The sequence below is a fragment of the Eurosta solidaginis genome, chromosome 3, assembly GCF_040869045.1.
Source record: "Eurosta solidaginis isolate ZX-2024a chromosome 3, ASM4086904v1, whole genome shotgun sequence".
Classification (NCBI taxonomy): Eukaryota; Metazoa; Arthropoda; class Insecta; order Diptera; family Tephritidae; genus Eurosta; species Eurosta solidaginis.
In genome coordinates this window covers 193,117,454-193,136,831 of record NC_090321.1, presented here as the reverse complement: position 1 = coordinate 193,136,831, position 19,378 = coordinate 193,117,454, and the positions used below count along the sequence as shown (strand labels likewise).

General features: G+C 33.6%; 1 protein-coding gene across 3 annotated transcripts in view; it reads right to left on the bottom strand.

Annotated features, from left to right (window-relative positions):
* Window positions 1-3,676: 3,676 nt before the first annotated feature.
* kermit (PDZ domain-containing protein GIPC-like protein kermit) overlaps window positions 3,677-19,378 on the bottom strand; it is a 123,832-nt gene continuing 108,130 nt past the window's right edge. Inside the window, exons 1-2 of one of the 3 annotated variants that reach the window (XM_067774393.1) lie at window positions 16,902-16,946; window positions 3,677-6,728 (exon numbers count right to left, since the gene is read on the bottom strand). In XM_067774393.1, coding sequence (XP_067630494.1) covers window positions 5,627-6,658 — 1,032 coding nt within the window. In that variant the 5' untranslated portion in view covers window positions 6,659-6,728; window positions 16,902-16,946 and the 3' untranslated portion in view covers window positions 3,677-5,626. Of the gene's footprint in view, window positions 6,729-16,472; window positions 16,497-16,901; window positions 16,947-19,378 lie in introns of those variants that run through there. The other 2 variants (XM_067774394.1, XM_067774391.1) reach the window with 2 other exon arrangements.

Here is a 19,378-nt window from a genome sequence, read left to right as displayed (position 1 = left end):
CATTTTCCTACATGGTGATTTTCCTTATTTTGTCTCCATAGCTCTCAACTGAGTATGTAATGTTCGGTTACACCCGAACTTAGCCTTCCTTACTTGTTACTATTTGCCTTAAGAAAATTTCAATGGGACTCTTTAACTAATCTTCCACCTTATACTAATCGATTAAGCTTATCAATCTTCCAATTCTTGCTAGTCGAAGAGAAATGCTTGCTGTAATATTTATGACAAAACTTTTAAATGGATCAATTTCGAGTCCATTCCCTCTGAATGAAGTGAACTTTTGCGTTCCCTCTCGGACATCGAGACAGTTCAAACCTGTTCTGCTGAAACAATGTAGAACGAATTTCGAACAAAATGAACCTTTTCGGCGTTTATGCCAAGATTATAACTCTCACTCAAACACATTTGATAGTTCGGATTCCCTTTTTCTATAAAAAAGATTGTTCTCACCTATCTTAAGAATTAATGTATAATACGTTTGCTTCTGTTCACTTTAAGGCTTCTGTTCTCTTTAAGTATTAAGCCGGAGTCATTGGTGCCGTATGTCATATCGCTGTATCCGTATCCCTAACGTAATCAGCTGTTTATCGTTACGACGGTAAACCAAAACCCAATTGGTTGGCTACGATACGGTTACGACCTTAGCGACACCAATAATCGATTGCATTGATTCTCATAAGGTTGGTCGAATCAGCTGTTATAAGGTTACCGATACGGTTACCGATAAAGCACCAATGTCTCCAGCTTTACGCTTGGCTGATGAAATTTCTTTTGTAGCTGAGCAGTCTCAGATCGCGACGCTTGACAAACCGCTGCCCATCAAAGACTCGGCAAAAACAAAAAAAGAAAACAAAAAAAGTTATTATATATATATATAAATCGATCGCGTGAACAGGATTAGCCTGGTTTCATTGGGCCACTTGGACTGGCAGTCCTATCTATTGAAAATGAAAGAGCTCGGAAAATCGATTTTTCAAAAGCCATCGATGATTTTGCGAGTATGAAAAGTAGAAAAAAACTTTTCTAAAATGAGAGACACAAGAAACTCACAATATGTGCAAGAAAATATGAAGTTATGTATAATGTTTCTGAGATTTTACATTGAGTATTAGTCATTAATTTACTAGTCAAATGTAGTGATATAAGAATATTTATTTTTTTGTAACGCTAATCACTTGTAATTAGCGACACAAGTAGTACGACAATTTGGCTGTAAAAAAGTATGTAAAGAAACTATGTATGCAACATAATATAAAAATATCCTGCAAGCAAAACCTTTTGTGTCGTATAACCTTCCTTTAGAAAAAGGGCCTCCTGTGAATTTTGCACAAGGGCCCCATGACCTCCGGTGCGGCCCTGTATACATACACATGTATAAGTATATAAGGACAACTAAACGTTAATCAGGTTATGCTATGCCTCACGTTTTTAGAAATTCCACGCGCCCAACGATTTTATTTGTCTGATCAACGCCCTATATTGATGAGGAGTGTGATGACTAGGACCTAGGACCTACCTAGTTATTTTCTATCCTTTAGTATTATTATTACTTAATGTAAGTATTGTTTTCAATAAAACTGTTTAACTTTAATTTGTTTTTTAAACGGTTTCATTTAGGTTGACTTGACAGGCTGCACGGCTGGCCGGCCAGCGCGAATTTTGTAATTAAAATTTAAGTAACTTCCCGATAAGCTACAGGCTTGAAACTTGGAATATAGTGGATAGAGATATTCATAAAAATCGTATTTGTGGTCCGATTTCGCTCATATTTGGAGCACGTAATACATACAAGAATAGAAAGCGGCCTATAAAAAAATCGCCGCTAGGTGGCGCATGGATAGAGACATTCACAAAAAACGTATTTGTGGTCCGCTTTGGCTCATATTTGGAACACATAATACATACATTAATAGAAAGCGACCTATGAAAAAAATCGCCGCTAGGTGGCGCAAGGATCGAAATATTCACAAAAATCGTATTTGTGGTCCGATTTGGCTCATATTTGGAAATCATATTTGACATACAGAAATAGAAACCGCTTTAGTAACAAACATTCACGCTAGGTGTCGCAAAAATTGAGATATTCAAAAAAGTCGTACTTGTCTGTCCGATTTGGCTCTTTGAACAAATCTTATATATAGTCCGGTAGAAGTGATATCAAAATACTTTGGAGCACATAAGTTCAAATTTTGCTAGTGAAATTTCAGTCTAAAAATTCTAGTCCCGTTAGAAGAGACTTCAAAATACTTTGGAGCATATAAGTTCAAATTTTGTTAGTGAAATTTTAGTAAAAAATTCGTTTCACGGTAGAAGTGACGTCAAAATACTTTGGAGCACATAAGTTCAAATTTTGCTAGTGAAATTTCAGTATAAAAATTCTAGTCCCGTTAGAGAAGACGTCAAAATACTTTGGAGCACATAAGTTCAAATTTTGTTAGTGAAATTTCAGTAAAAAATTCATTTCCCGGTAGAAGCGCCGTCAAAATATTTTGGAGCACATAAGTTCAAATTTTGCTAGTGAAATTTCAGTATAAAAATTCTAGTCCCGTTAGAAGAGACGTCAAAATACTTTGGAGCACATAAGTTCAAATTTTGTTAGTGAAATTTCATTACAAAAATTCATTTCCCGGTAGAAGTGACGTCAGTTTACTTTGGAGCACATAAATTAAAATTTTGCTCGTGCATTTTCAGTATAAAAATTCAAGTCCCGTTAGAAGAGACGTCAAAATACTTTGGAGCACATAAGTTCAAATTTTGCTAGTGAAATTTCAGTATAATAAAATAAATAAAAAAAAAAATTTTTAAGTTAAACGGTTTTATTGAAAGCAATACTTACATTAAGTAATAATAATTCTAAAAGATAGAAAATAAAATAATAAAAAAAAAATTTTAAGTTAAACGGTTTTATTGAAAGCAATACTTACATTAAGTAGTAATAATACTAAAAGATAGAAAATAATTAGGTAGGTCCTAGGTACTAGTCATCACACTCCTCATTAATCTAGGGCGTTGATCAGACAAAGAATTAAAAGCGTTGGCCGCGTGAAATTTCTAAAAATGTGAGGCGTAGCATAACCTGATTAAGGTTCAGTTGGTCTTACTTATGACTATCAATAGAAATTTGACGCGTCCAACCCTTTTATTTAATTGTCTGATCAACGCCCTAGATTGATGAGGAGTGTGATGACTAGTACCTAGGACCTACCTAATTATTTTCTATATTTTAGTATTATTACTACTTAATGCAAGTATTGTTTTCAATAAAACCGTTTAACTTACATTTTTTTTTTATTATTTTATTTAATTATTTATTTTGAATATCTCGATCCTTAAGCTAAGATCCAAATATGAGCCAAATCGGACCACAAATACGATTTTTTGAAATATTTCGACCCATGCGCCTCCTATCGCAGTTTTTTTCTTATTATTGCATTGCCATCGGGTTTTGAACTATATTCCAAGTTTCAAGCTTGTAAACTTATCGGGAAGTAACTTAAATTTTAATTACAAAAGTCGTAACGCTCGCTACACAGAGTCAAGCTAAATAAAACCATTTAATAATAAAATGCAAAAATTGAAAATAAAAATTTCACTTAAGAAAAAATAAACAAGAACGAAACGAAACTTACCAGTACAAGCAACTGAATGGAATATAAAACAAATTTAAATAAAAATGTTTTTATGTTATAACAAGAGCTTTAATTATATAAATATTGCATTTTTTGTTTTATTTATAATTTACATAATTAATTTAAACAGTGCTCATTAAAATAATTTTTTTGTCGTAAATATGCGTTTTTTATAAACTAAAACTTTTCACTATGCGTATGTATGTAAAATTAGACGAATGCCATTAAAAAATAATTTATATAAAGTACTTATATAATACAAAATTGGCAAAATAAACATATGCACAAATTGGATTTTTCATAAAACAATCGAATGTTTGAGCGAACAATAATTAGCAGCGCAATAATTTGTTATAAATATATTAAACAATGTCATAGTATAATTAAGAGAATACGAATTTAATTAATATTTAAAATAAATACGTTGATATGTCACCCGTCCTTTCAAAATATTGTAGTGGCAAAATGTTGCAATTTTTCTAGGGCAATCACAGTTTTGTGTTACCTAGGCTGTTAAGTTTGTTGTCTGTTAACTTCAACATATTTAACACTCTGTTACATTTCTTTGTTGTTGTTTACGAAACGAGAGATGCAATGAGCGGTTTGTGTTAAGTATTGTAAAGGTTTACAAGTAAGATATGTTTGTTTCATTCTCTTCATAGCACAATGCTGTTTGAAACTGACCGAAGTGTCAAACCAGTATACACGGTCGTTTGCCACTGAACGAAGTGTCAAAATTACCGGGGTTGCTGCCTTCGGGATCAACACAGGGATTCAAGAGTTAATGAAAAAAAACCAGCGAAATTTCAGATATGGGTTGCTTTCATGGTCAATTTTCTTTGGATATAGGCAGCAAGAAAAGGTACATTACATAGGACTTATCGGAAAAGATTCGTAATTATATCAACATTAAGAATCCAGACACTACTACTAGCTACTACACTATTTTGTGCCTAATGGCTAAAACAAATACAATGCGTCTCCTTACTTGGCGGCCAAGGAAACAGTTGGCTGTGTTTATTTTAATGAAAAACGCCAGATAATCAGCGTATCAGTCTTTGCATCTGTCATACTTTGTCAATTTTCTCTTTTTGACATACGTCAACCACGTTACATATCTTGCACTTTATTTTTTGCCAGTAAATGGCACGCGTCTGAAAAATTGGTATTTAAACTAAGGAAATGCTGTTAGTCGACAAGCTTTTATTACTTTGATGATTAAATTTACAATTTTATTGTCAAATTAAAGTATTTACGTCAGTCGTTGTGTCTCACTTGTAGCGAACGTCGTGACGGTGACGTACTGTATCTGTTTAAGCCATAAGAAATACAGCGCTGCCGAATAGCCTCCACAAAATCTAGGAAGAACAAGTATTTTGATCAGGTGAGCGTAGACGTGAACAGCTAATACATATCTTACTTTTAAACCTTTACAATGATGTTAAGCACCAGCTTATGTAATTTTGGGAATTAGAGACGAAATTTTAAAAAATTTAAAATTGAGATATATGATTTTAAAATGTGTACATTCGATTTACGTTCATATTAAAACTAAATTTATATTAATTAAATATTGTCTAAAGCTGGAGTGTATCATAGTGTATAAAACAAGTGTGACATCTTATCCGTCAACTGGTTAACAGCATGTTCAAGACGGCTTTTTTATTAGCGTTTTTGGAAACGTTTTGACAGCATGTATGATATGGCGACGCATACGGTCGGCTTTCTTCAGCGGGTAATAAAAAGAGATACAGGATGAGACCACGATAGTGAATTTAAAACTCAGGTCATCGGTTGTATTTGATATTTTGACGTCTATGCTGAAAATATCATACTTGTCTTAACCTCCCTTAATTAAGATGCTTAACTTTGCTGGCAAACTGTGATTACCCTAAATATTTTTAACTTTTTCTTCGCATTTTGTCTAGTGAGAAACGTCCAACAAATATGTCTTTTCTATAAAAGTTGCTGAGGCACAATTTTTTTCTTGTTTTGTTTTAGTTCTTCGCTGTCTTCCGACGTCTTGCATCTGTTATTGCACCCCACAGTTCAATAATAAAATCATCCGTAAAACCAAAGGACTCCAAATCGGAATTATCGATAGCCTCTGCAAAGTCCATTGAATTGGATTTATTTGCGCCTAAATCCCATATTTGTGTCGCTAATTCTGTATCATTTATACCCATAAACGATTCTAGTAAATTATTGATCGCCTCTATACCCGATTGCGTTGATTCATCAAATTTGTCTTCGATTTCCACATTACCATTTGCCTTAAATCGCAACGTTTCCTTACCACTTCCATAACCACGGCCAGAAGGTGTTCTCGATTGTGTACGAGGACCAATACCCTGAAAACCACTTTTCATTGGTTCAATCAATCTTAACGTGAACGTACTACCAGTGGGTATATCCTTAAGTAGACGCGCTACCTCATAATGACGCTTACCCACCATTGTTAGATCATTCAATTTTTCAATATGATCACCAACGCTAATATGCTCAATACGATCAATAACTGAACCCTCTTTGATGCGTTTAATGAATGCATAACCTGCACCATTGTCGGTTATAGTGAGACCGAGCGCATCTTCTGATTTGATAATCTCAATTTCTTTCGGCCGTCCCTTCCGATGTGCAAATATAAAATCATCCAAACCAATTTGTCCGCCCAATAATTTTGTCATATCTACTTTATGCGAATTTAGTGTACAAAAGAGAATTTCTTCAACCGGTATATCATAGCATTCGGCTATCTTTTTATATAATTCTCGTACGCTCGCAAACCCCGTAATCAAGCCTGTGGGACTGCCATGCGCCAATTGACAGTGAAATATTAGTTGGGGCTTTGGTATGTATGGATCGATGCGTGATGTGGCATTGGTACCATTCATTGTGCAGGTTTTACCGTTAGATGTTGTGTTATTGTTGTCGGCATAGTTATTGCCACTGGTAGCGGTGTTGGCTGATGTAGCAAGTTCAGCATCGGTCCGTCCAAATTTTGGACCTTTCTTCGTAAATAATGGCATGGCAGACAGGCAATGTATTTGTTTAAGGTCGTAACTGCCGATCTTTGGTTACACTTCTATTGGTTTGTATCTGTTTGCGAAAAAAATTTACAGTTGTTTTAACAGTTATGTTGTTTCACATAAAGTTATTTTTTATTACAGTACCCAATTTCGTGTTAGATTTGTTACTTTACGGTGGTTTTATTTTTGAATGGACTTGTTAGTTGATTTGTGTGATATGATAATAAGTTATAAAAAATAGAAGAAAATGGCATACATTATAGTTATTTATACATATATCGTTCGCTAAATCCACAAAGGCCCTAGCCAATAGTTTTTTCGAAACTGGGTTGTTCACCGATTTTGGTATAATAATGAAATAGTAGTTTGATTCTTTACAACAATCTTGAAATAAAAAAAATTCGCAATAAGCCGAAAAGCCCGAAAGGACCTCGAAATGATGTGATATATGTAGTTCCGAAATAATGTCGAAAACAGTTCCGAAATGGTAAAAAGTCTCTCGAAACGATTCCAAGTACAATACCAAAATCCTACCAAAATAATTAGTTCAACCAATATAATTGGTCTACCCAAAAAAGGTTTAGGGCGTATTAAAAATATACTAAATTAATATCAAAATTCCAACGAACTACTTCATTCTGCGGTTGGACATCTAGTTATAAGTTTATGAAAACAATAACGAACACTTCCTAAAAGAGTATAGTAGAACTGGCCGTCTGACGTAGACTGAAGGCACTGAACGAAAACTGACAATTTAAATCCAATGCCAATGTAAGTCAAACGTTATTATTTTCGTACACCGAAAGAAATTAAGCTAGTAAAATCAACAAAACCGGTCAGTAAATTTGATCGCGATTTGGTTAGTTTTACAGAGTTTTTTGCCTAGAAAACCAGTTCGTTTACGTATTTTTACAGAAACAAAACAGTTGGTCTCAAGTTGACAATATTCTGCGAAAATTACAGATTCTCAATCAATCTACATAATTTTTCTGTAAAAAGAACTGATTTCATTGGTCATTTCAACAGCTTCCAACTGTCAGTAATATGCAAATGAATCAGCTAATTTTAAATACAAAGTTGTGAATATCGTGTCACAAAATCACTGTCATGTCAACAGCCTCTGTTATTCTAATGTTTACGGATTTCTATTATTTGAACAGTTTTCATCGGTATTCTTTGGGTGACATTAGGAATTATTAGTTAACAGAGCAGAGCTAGACTGCCAACAACAAAATCTTAAAACAAAACTTTTTTAATTAGAAAAAAATTTCAGTTTTGACGGGACGGAACCTACATGTTTTACTAAGAAGCTTTTCATGGCAGAAATACACTTGAAGTGTTTGCAAATCACTGCCAAGTGGCGAACCTGCTTAAAAAAACTTTTTCTCATTCAAAAAACATTTTCCAAATTTTTGATGTTGCTTTGTCCGTGGTTTGAACGCAGGATTTTTGGTGGGGTAGGCGGCAAACACCAACACCTTACCACGGTTGCCGCCATTGAACGTTAAAACTACATTCCAAATGTCATTTTTGTTGTAAATTTTACATCGGACAATGTTGTTTTAACGTTAAAAATGTTATTAAATTCAAGTACGCATTTCCCTACGCTCGCCAAGCTAGGACTAGAATTAACCAATAGGACAGAGTTATTACATAGGTCCTATTTTCTGATAGGATTTTTCAGTTTGATCGTTGAGCAAACTTTTGGCAACACTATAGAAATATTCAGTATATGTGAGATCCTCACAGCTCAACCTACCCTAACCTAACACTTCGTATATTTAGTCGAACATATGAAATACATTCACTAAGTCAATATACAGGTTTGTCACGTCTCGTTGTTTAATTTCTAATGTACCGTAAGATGATACGGTATATGGCAATTAGCAATAAAATAAACTCTTATTACATACACCACTTTTTTAAATTTGATAATATTCATTTTATAAACGCATTTTTCGGTATTAAACATTTAAACTATTTAATACAACAGTGCACGCTCGATAAAGCGAACTAACTAAGTTTAATATATTAATTAATACAAGTATAATTTATTCAAATATTGAGCTATATGCATAAAACTTGAAATTTCAACACAATTTTCAAGTGATTATTATCAAAAACAGATTTCACTACGCTTACACATATATGTACATATGTAGCTCATTTAATAGTGGTCTGTTGAATTTACATTAGTTATCTTGGTTCATTGTGAATTCTTACAAGTGAAAAATCTTTCTATCCCTCCATTGCCATGCCTACCTGTCAAATAATAGTTGACAGGGAGAAGGACTGTCGCGAATGGCCAGAGAATGGAAGAAAGGTTTGTTTTTTGCTCGCCGTTATTAAACTGAAATGCCATGAATCGCTATTTGTATTTCAAATAAGCTTTTCTTTTAATTGGGTATACAGAAAATCAGACTACGTATTGATTTTAATTTCTAAAATCTAGTTATTAGATAAAATATGAGCAGCCAGTTAAGCAAAAATTTGAAAATTTGTAAATAACGCAATACACCCGTCGCACAATGGTCTGGATTTGGCTTTCAGTGGACTTAAGGAAATGAAAAAAATATTAGTTAATAACACAAAAACTTTGATGGGGATCGATTTTAAGTCTCATTACATGACGTTTTTATATATGAGTATTTTTTCATAAAGTCTTAAACAAAAAAGTTATAGCAAATAAAACAAGTAAGGAAGGCTAAGTTCGGGTGTAACCGAACATTATATACTCAGTTGAGAGCTGTGGAGACAAAGTAAGGGAAATCACCATGTTGTAAAAGGAACCTAGGGTAACCCTGGAATGTGTTTGTATGACATGTGTATCAAATGGAAGGTATTAAAGAGTATTTTAAGAGGAAGTGGGCCATAGATATATAGATGGACGCCATTTAGGGATATCGCCATAAAGGTGGACCAGGCCTGACTCGAGAATTTGTTTGTACGATATGGGTATCAAATGAAATGTGTTAATGATAATTTTAAAAGGGAGTGGGCCTAAGTTCTATAGGTGGACGTCTTTTCGAGATATCGCCATAAAGGTGGGCCAGGGGTGACTCTAGAATTTATTTTGTACGATATGGGTATCAAATAAAAGGTATTAATGAGCATTTTAAAAGAGCGTGGGCCGAAGTTCTATAGGTGGATGCCGTTTCGAGATATCGCCATAAAGGTGGGCCAGGGGTGACTCTAGAACTTTTGTGTACGATATGGATATCAAATGAAAGGTGTTAATGAGTATTTTAAAAGGGTGTGGGCCTTAGTTCTATAGGTGGACGCCTTTTCGAGATATCGCCATAAAGGTGGGCCAGGGTGACTCTAGAATTTTTTTGTACGATATGGGTATCAAATGAAAGGTGTTAATGATTATTTTAAAAGGGCGTGGGTCTTAGTTCTATAGGTGGACGCCTTTTCGAGATATATCCATAAAGGTAGACCAGGGGTGACTCTACAATTTGTTTGTACGATATGGGTATCAAATGAAAGGTGTTAATGAGTATTTTAAAAGGGCGTGGGCCTTAGTTCTATAGGTGGATACCTTTTCGAGATATCGACATAAAGGTGGACCAGGGGTGACTCTAGAATTTGTTTATACGATATGGGTATCAAATGAAAGGTGTTAATGAATATTTTAAAAGGGAGTGGGCCTTAGTTCTATAGGTGGATGCCTTTTCGAGATATCGCCATAAAGGTGGGCCAGGGTGACTCTAGAATTTTTTTGTACGATATGGGTATCAAATGAAAGGTGTTAATGAGTATTTTAAAAAGGAGTGGGCCTTAGTTCTATATGTGAACGCCTTTTCGAGATATCGCCATAAACGAGGAGCAGGGGTGACTCTAGAATGTGTTTGTACGATATGGGTATCAAATTAAAGGTATTAATGAGGGTTTTAAAAGGGAGTGGCCCTTAGTTGTATATGTGAAGGCGTTTTCGAGATATCTACCAAAATGTGGACCAGGGTGATCCAGAACATCATCTGTCGGGTACCGCTAGTTTATTTATACATATATGTAATACCACGTACAGTATTCCTTTTTTATACCAATACAAAGTGAGTTCAGATAAGTACGTGAACTGAGTTTAGTAAAGATATATCGATTTTTGCTCAAGTTATCGTGTTAACGGCCGAGCGGAAGGACAGACGGTCGACTGTGTATAAAAACTGGGCGTGGCTTCAACCGATTTCGCCCTTTTTCACAGAAAACAGTTACCGTCCTAGAAGCTAAACCTCTAACAAATTTCACAAGGATTGGTTAATTTTTGTTCGACTTATGGCATTACAAGCATCCTAGACAAATTAAAGGAAAAAGGGCGGAGCCACGCCCGTTTTGAAATTTTCTTTTATTTTTGTATTTTGTTGCACCATATCATTACTGGAGTTGAATGTTGGCATAATTTACTTATATGCTGTAAAGATATTAACTTTTCTTTTAAAATTTGAATTTAAAAAAATTTTTTTTAAAAAGTGGGCGTGGTCGTTCTCCGATTTTGCTAATTTTTATTGAGCAGACATAAAGTAATAAGAGTAACGTTCCTGCCAAATTTCATCATGATATCTTCAACGACTGCCAAATTACAGCTTGCAAAACTTCTAAATTACCTTCATTTAAAAGTGGGCGGTGCCACGCCCATTGTCCAAAATTTTACTAGTTTTCTATTCTGCGTCATAAGCTCAACTCACCTACCAAGTTTCATCGCTTAATGCGTATTTGGTAATGAATTATCGCACTTTTTCGATTTTTCGAAATTTTCGATATCGAAAAAGTGGGCGTGGTTATTGTCCGATATCGTTCATCTTAAATAGCGATCTGAGATGAGTGCCCAGGAACCTACGTACCAAATTTCATCAACATACCTCAAAATTTACTCAAGTTATCGTGTTAACGGACAGACGGACGGACGGACGGACGGACATGGCTAAATCGAATTTTTTTTCGATACTGATGATTTTGATATATGGAAGTCTATATCTAACTCGATTCCTTTATACCTGTACAACCAACCGTTATGCAATCAAAGTTAATATACTCTGTGAGCTCTGCTCAACTGAGTATGAAAATTTTATGTATGGGAAAAATCACATTTTTACCGCTAACTCATTATTCTCACATTTCCTCAAAACTTGATTAATTTATTAATATAGTTAGGGTTATATACTATGCAATTTACCCGGTCTCATGGTTCGAAAAGGTTTGCGTTTTTTATTATTTTATTTTTTTTTATTTTTACTATTGCGAATCACTTTGTAATTTTGGGTAGAATTTAAAAAGAAAAATATTTTCTTTTTTTTGTTTTTTTTTTTGGTTTCTTGTATTTTTTTTTAAAGTTAGTATTGCGAATCACTTTTTAATTCTGGGTAATATTTAAAAACAAAAATATTTGATAATTCATATTATGCATTTAATTTTTTTATATTAAATTTACATTTAACAATCCAAAAAAGTTCAAATCAAAAACTTAGCTATTCCAGCTTGTTCGTTAATTTTTGTTTTGTTTATGTGATGCTTACTATTCCAACTTGTTCGTTAGTACCAAAAGAGTAATTAAAAGCAAACATTATCCGATCGGTCAATAGTCCATGAAATCTCCAAATATACATATGACCAAAAAAAAAATAAAAATTTTTTTTTTATTATTTTAAGTAAATGTTGCGTTTCATATGTAGTATGAATATTCATAAAAAAAAAAAAATAAAAAAATAAATGTAAGGCGCGATAACCTCCGAAGAGATCTTAGGCCGAGCTTCTCTTCCAATTTGCGTCGTGCTCCTCTTGATTTTCCTTACAAATTGGCCGGACGGGACCTACGTGATTTTATGCCGACTCCGAACGGCATCTGCAAGGCAGATGAGTTTTCACTAAGAGCTTTTCATGGCAGAAATACACCCGGAGCGCTTACCAAACACTGCCGAGGGGCGACCCCGCTTAGAAAAATTTTCTTCTAATTGAAAAACCTTATTTCTAAAATTTTTGATGTTGCTTTGCCCGGGGTTTGAACCCAGGGCATTCGGTGTGGTAGGCGGAGCACGCTACCATCACACCACGGTGGCCGGCATACCCAATTAAAATTGAGAAGCTAAAATATTTAGTTTTCTGTATCATAGTCGAGGTTTTGCGGTAGGAGTAGTAGAGATTTCACTTCTTCAGATATTTCCTCATGCTTACTAGGTAATTTCGATCTCCTCGATGAAATAAATGGGTCAGAAGTAACTAACAAATTATTTAAAATGTCCTCATTTGTGGCTTTGCGGCTAATTTTTCTTGCATGGTCTCGACGATGTGCTCTAAAATCTTTATTTCTGGATTCAGCGGCTTCTTCGGACAACTTTCCAATAGGAATGGAACCAAAATGCTCTATTATTCAAGCACCGTGTACTAAAATTTTATGCATACTTGAAGGCATGTAATACCATTCATATAGTTCGACGTAAACTCTAATGGTTTCTCTGACGTACATGTTGAACTTTTGTACATCTATTGGACACCCACATGAAAGTGCCCCTAATATTGTAGAGAATCTTTGAATGAGATTTTCACTAACACCAGTTATAGAGGCGGTAGTTTTAATGTCAACCCATATTTGTAAATGTCAGTATCAACGTCTATGTTAAAAATTAAAGTGAGGTCATTCATCTCTTTTGGGGTAGTCTTATATATGTTACAACGTTGCGTGGATGTATCACTCAAAATTGATGAAGCTTTTCCATCAATCATGGTTAGTACTTACTAATGAGTGACTGGCTTTAACTTTTTCACATTTTTTTTCCTTTAAATTGTCGATTTCGAATTGAATCGCACTCTTTTCTTGAGTGATAGTACATTTGTTTTCTTTCACAAATTTGAAAAAAAAATGGGACGACATAAATATGTCGAATTCGGAAATTCATTTTCCTAAACAACCTTCTCCTCAGAAGCTAATTTAATCGGTACCAAACTTCCCATTAAAAGACAAGAATCGTTTTCGATATCATCACAAGTGCTAATTTTTTGCTTGTAATTGGCTTGACTCGAAGCACCATCAAATCCCCATTTACTTGTTAATGTTGAATTTTGGCATTCATTACCCTCCAACTTTATCGTTTTCAATAGCCTTATTACTGTTAGATTCAAAAGTGACTGCAACCGAACTTTAGCACCACCATCTGTTAATGTTATATCGTTTTTAGGCACATAAAATTCCTGCTTTTCTCCTTGGATTTTATAATATGAAGGAAGTATGCCCTCAGCCTTTTCATGCATACGTTTTCTTAAAATGTTGTATTGCCATTTAGATAACTTCAGTGATAAAGCTAAGCCGAAATCTTCATCCGATGAAAATGAGACTTGTTTTTTGTTTTGGAAATGTAAATTTTTTACTTTATCTACATCTTGAGGATTTTTAGTTAAGTATTCAGATATGATATTTCATCATTTGAATAAATATTGGAGAGCACTTCAATGCGTCTCTTCTTTTGTTTGTTACCTAATTCTTTGAAAGGTTTTTGGAGGAGCTATATTGGTGGAGGTTCCTATAGATTTTTTTGTAGTCAAAAGCTTAGTAGATGTGCTGTGTAAACTGGATTCATCGGTAGCTTTTTTTATATAATCTGGCCAAGTACTTGCTTCTTGGTTACAGAGAGTTACTGTTCGTATCTTTAAACACTTGATTTTTGGATCCTGATTTTTTCCACCTTCTATGCAGATTGAAGCAGTATTTTGAGCAAAAGGCTTTTAAACTGTTCAAATGTTTACCATTAAGATGTATTAAAATTTTGGATTTAATAAAATTGTATAAAAATATATATTCTTTAATATAGCCACATTCTTTCAATTTTTCAAATAAATCAAAATTTGTCACAATCCATTTCGAAAACAGCGAGTCATAGATAGTAAGTTAATAAGGTAGCCTTAAGCTAATGACTAATGATTGATTTGATTCTCTGAATTTGAACAACAATCTATTACTTGATTTGTTAAAAATATCGTTTATAGCAAAAAAAATCTATGTCGCATGATTAGGATCCTTTATTACAATTTAAGTTAGTTCGAAGCGCACTGCTTACTTTTGCTTCCACTTCCAAAAACTTAATGCCCAAAAACTTTAATAATTTTCTCAACTTTTGTTTAATGGCCTACTATCAACTCTTTGTAACCTTTTTTATAGCAAGCAAATCTAAGCGTCACTTTGATTTCATGGCCAACTATTAATTCTGTGTAACCTCTAAGATTCGACGAGTTTTCGCGAATTTTGCACACATTTTTAAAATAAAATTGAAAGCTTCTGGGATAGACCTTGATACATGTTTTTATTGAGAAATAGTGAAGCCAAAATTGCTGGAAATTGGAAAAAATACCTAGATGTACACATATGCTCGTTAGGGTATGTCGATATGAAACCCGGTTACTAAAAGTGTCATAACTTTTTTAAATTAGGTTTTAGGAAGAAATGTTATATAACAATAAATTATGGAAAAAGATCACGGAATACAAAATTGTATATTTAAAGTCCTAAGTCCCAACAATTTCGGTCCACTGTGCGTCGCTTACAAAAATGATTGAAAACCACTATTGGCAAATGATTTAAGTAATCGAACAGCGATTGAACAGGTGATAGAGGCTGGTTACTATTGTGTACGGATTTTCAAAAATTCGCCAATTGTATGAATTCACTATGTCTGGGTTTTTTTCACTTTCACGGGCGGTATCCACATGGGAGGAAATGAAAAACGCTAAAGAAAAATTTCGGTTGTTAAATAGTTAGTATCCACCTCTCATTTTTAGCAAACGTGCACAGGGAGTCCAGTAGTGGAATTCAATGCGATTTGTCGAGATTTTATTTAACGATTTTGTCGCTTTCTTTATCGATTGTAATATTCACTAACTTAGTTTCAACAACTCGAAATAGTTGACATTTCAATTTCGTTTTAATAATAGAAAGGTGGCAACACAGCTTAACGAAGCCTGAAAAATGCAGAAAGCACAAAAGGAATGCCAAAAATAAATTAATTCCGTATACTAACTGCTTTTAAAAGTCATTATTGTGCAAATTTTTACCTATTTTAATAAAAGGTAAGTAAATGTGGAAATGCGGTATTCCTTTCATATTTCTCGACATAACCAATTTATCATATTAAAATAGAATGGCGTCAACAAGCACTCAAAGAAGCCGTACAACAACACTGTTTGATGGAAACTCCAGAATTAGCGGGATCTAGGTTTTAAAGCTGCATGGAAAAGCCGAATGCGACAAAAAGTGGAGCGAAATGTTCATCTTGCTATAAAACGTACGCCAAGTACTCAAAAGCCATTTGATTTATAAATAAAGCAGTTTTTCGTGTTTGAAAGTATTTAATTAAAGTTCCGCTTTTCTTTTTTAACTAAAATTGTCAGAAATATTAATTTCGTGATTTTTAACGTAGCCAATTTACTCCAATTTACTTGCCGTTTATTTAACAACAAAGCTGATCGTCTATAAACAAATATCGGTACAAAATAGTTACTGAATAACGAAATCGTTATAGTTATCGATTCGCAAATAAAGCGATGGCAAATGTGGTTAAAAAAGTTTGTGAATTCCACTACAGGTTTCGCCAATAAATATATGTGCTTCTCATTATTTCTTGATCAACGACCCTGTAGAACACAGTCGGTCAAATACCAGGGACACAAGTGACTGTGTTTTTGGGTTCTTTGAATGGATTTCACATTTAGTGTATTTTATTTAACTGCAGTATATTTTCAATTCGAATATGAGAAAGGAGAGATAAGACAAATGTAAAAAACTACATGGCCGCTACTATTTTTCACACAATAAATATACTCCAAATTTTACCTGAGCGTTTCTTATTATGTGGATACTGCGTTTTAAGAATAATCAATGCACAAAAATATATACTAAAGTTTTGGTGTGTTCACGTTTTCGAGTGTGCGCTGTTTATGCAACATTGACATTGTGTCAACTATTTTGGTTAATTTTGAATAACTAAGTGCACTTTATAGAATATGTGTTTTGTTTATATTACATGTCTACAAATGTGTATGTGTATGTACATAAATGTTAATTAGTAATGTTAAATCTAAACCCATGAAGTACATATGTGGATACTATATATTTTTCACATAAATACATATATTATTTACATAGATACACTACAAACACCATTAATTTAAATATTTACACGCAATATAATTAAGTTTTATTAAAAATATTGATTGTTAATAATATTTATGTATACATTCTTAAAAAGTTAAATATACGCACACCTCGCAGAAAACAGCACTTCTATCGCTTAAAATTTTGAAAAAATACTATATCGCACTTATTCAATTGTCTTATCGTTATGTGTATGTATGTATGTATGAAGGCTCATTTTTTCGATAAGATTTTATAATAGAGAACAGGCGTAACAAGAAATGATAAGCGCACCTTATTCTCATTAGTTCCTAATAAATGCAACCCAATAAACACCAAATGAGAAGAAAGTTGATACAATTACACACAGATTTACAATTACACACAGATCACACAATTTTTGATGTGGAAACATCTATCTAACGGTATGGGGACATCTTTCTACACGGAATGCTGAATGTAAGCTTAAAGTGTAAGTGTAAGCGTAGTCTTTGTAAGTGACTACAAAAAATGGAAAGCAGCCTTTTCCTCTTTAACTGTGAAGAAAACAATTGTACACGGAAAAAGTGGTCTATATATGGGACTAAGCCGTGGGTACTGCCGTCCATAGCGAAAAGGCAGTAAAGTTCACTTACTGCCTTTTAGGAATTTTGATGCCAATTGACTTCTGCGACACCAAATTACTCCTTACCTTAAAAATGAATAGTTAAACAATAAAATTTAAAGATAAAACAACCAGGTGCATTCCATGGTTCCTGACGATGACTTCAGAATGAAGCCGAAATATCGACATAAATAAAAATTTACAAATATATGTTTACACATAATCATTTTATGGTTTATTCTATATATTTGATTTGGCCTAGAGCTTGACTATTGTTTAAATATTAACCATGAATTTGTTTTATGTTTCGAATGTCCCAACCAAAAAAATAGTAAATCAGTTTAACAAGGCAAGAAAGCCAGAAAGAAAATAAGTATTAAAAAAATGTGTTCCAATGTATGAAAAAAATTCATTTTATCACTTCACAGAACATGTATTGCTCATCTCATCAGCTGATTTTATATTTTTTCATTTCACTGGAGTTGGGATTGTCAAAAGGAGATGGCAAACGCAAAATGTAACCAACATATTGACAATTATTTACAGCCGTGGTGGTAAATTTTTTATTAAAAAATAGTTTCACATGACTTTAAGTTATGTTTTTAGTAAATCCATCTAATTTATTTATTTATTCATTAATTTAGCGCAATATTTCCCCACAATAACTGCAAGGTTTTATGTTTTCATTCCATTCCATTCGCCTAATATCAACACGCAGATTTTGACAATCTGAGCAATGGTATGTTGTTGCTGTAGAGATTAGCCAACCATATAGTTGAACCATGCATATAAATGTTATATTTTAACATCAAACAAATATTATAATAACATTTTACTATAAGAATGATATAAAAGCATTAACACCGTCAAAACCAAACTATTCTATGAAAAAAAAATAATTAAAAAGCAGTAGGTTTCATTTTAGTGCTTTTAGATTTAACGACATGAAGGCAATCCGCGTCTAATTTCGGGCTCCGAAAAGAATTATGCGAAGCGAGCTACATATCATATATATTATTTCTAATTGCTGTTTTTATGTACGGATCCCTTTTTCGCTCTTATTTGGAATCCAAATCTATAAATAAAGTTTTGGTTGTAAAGATGGAGAGAGAAATCTATTTGTACTATGTCACTGTTGTGAATATTTGCACTGCATTACCGGCAGTTGCAATTGTACACTAGATGGTAGCGCAAGCTGTAAGTTTTAATTGATTGACGGCAGTTACTATTATACGCTAGATGGCAGCGCAAGCTGTAAGTTAATAGAACAGATGATTTCTGTTGATATTTGATCAGAGACTTTTATATTGGTTGCGCAAGATGCGCACGAGTCAGGCTCGTATGTACATATTGGTTTTACTTTTGGCTTCGGCAGAGTGATTCCTATACAAAAAAAGTTGTTTGAATTGTGTCTATCCGATATTTTACTACACCTTGAGTTATTTCTGGGCAGTCTCGATTGTGTCTCTCGGGATTTTTTAATGTTGCTCTGTTTCTGAAAGTCGGGATAATGCGGTGCACCTCAAAAACCTTCACATTTTATTTTCCTAGCACTTGGAAATTTCTTAAAACTGTGCGATAATTCAAAATCTAAGAGATCTATTGACCAGCGCGCTTTTGACGCTGGTCTTATTTTACATACATTGCAAATTTTCGCGCAATATCATCTTCGGTCTATGATTCCGAAACATACATTTACCAGATATAGCGAGAGACTTAAAAATGTTGATCTATATTCGTCGACAAGACTTTATTTCGCAAATTCCGTATATATCTAAAATAGAGCTTATTGGCAAGAGTTGGATCTCTACGCTAGCATTGTTTTCGCTATTTAGGCTGATTCCTGAATAAACGATGCACTTCACAGAATGTGCCAATTATTTATGTGATATTTGCCAGAACTACATCTTGTTCATCTTTCAACACAAGACAAATTTTTATTGAATTGGTAGCAGGCAGAACTCAGAGTATGTTTTTTTAGAACTAATTTTATAAATATCAT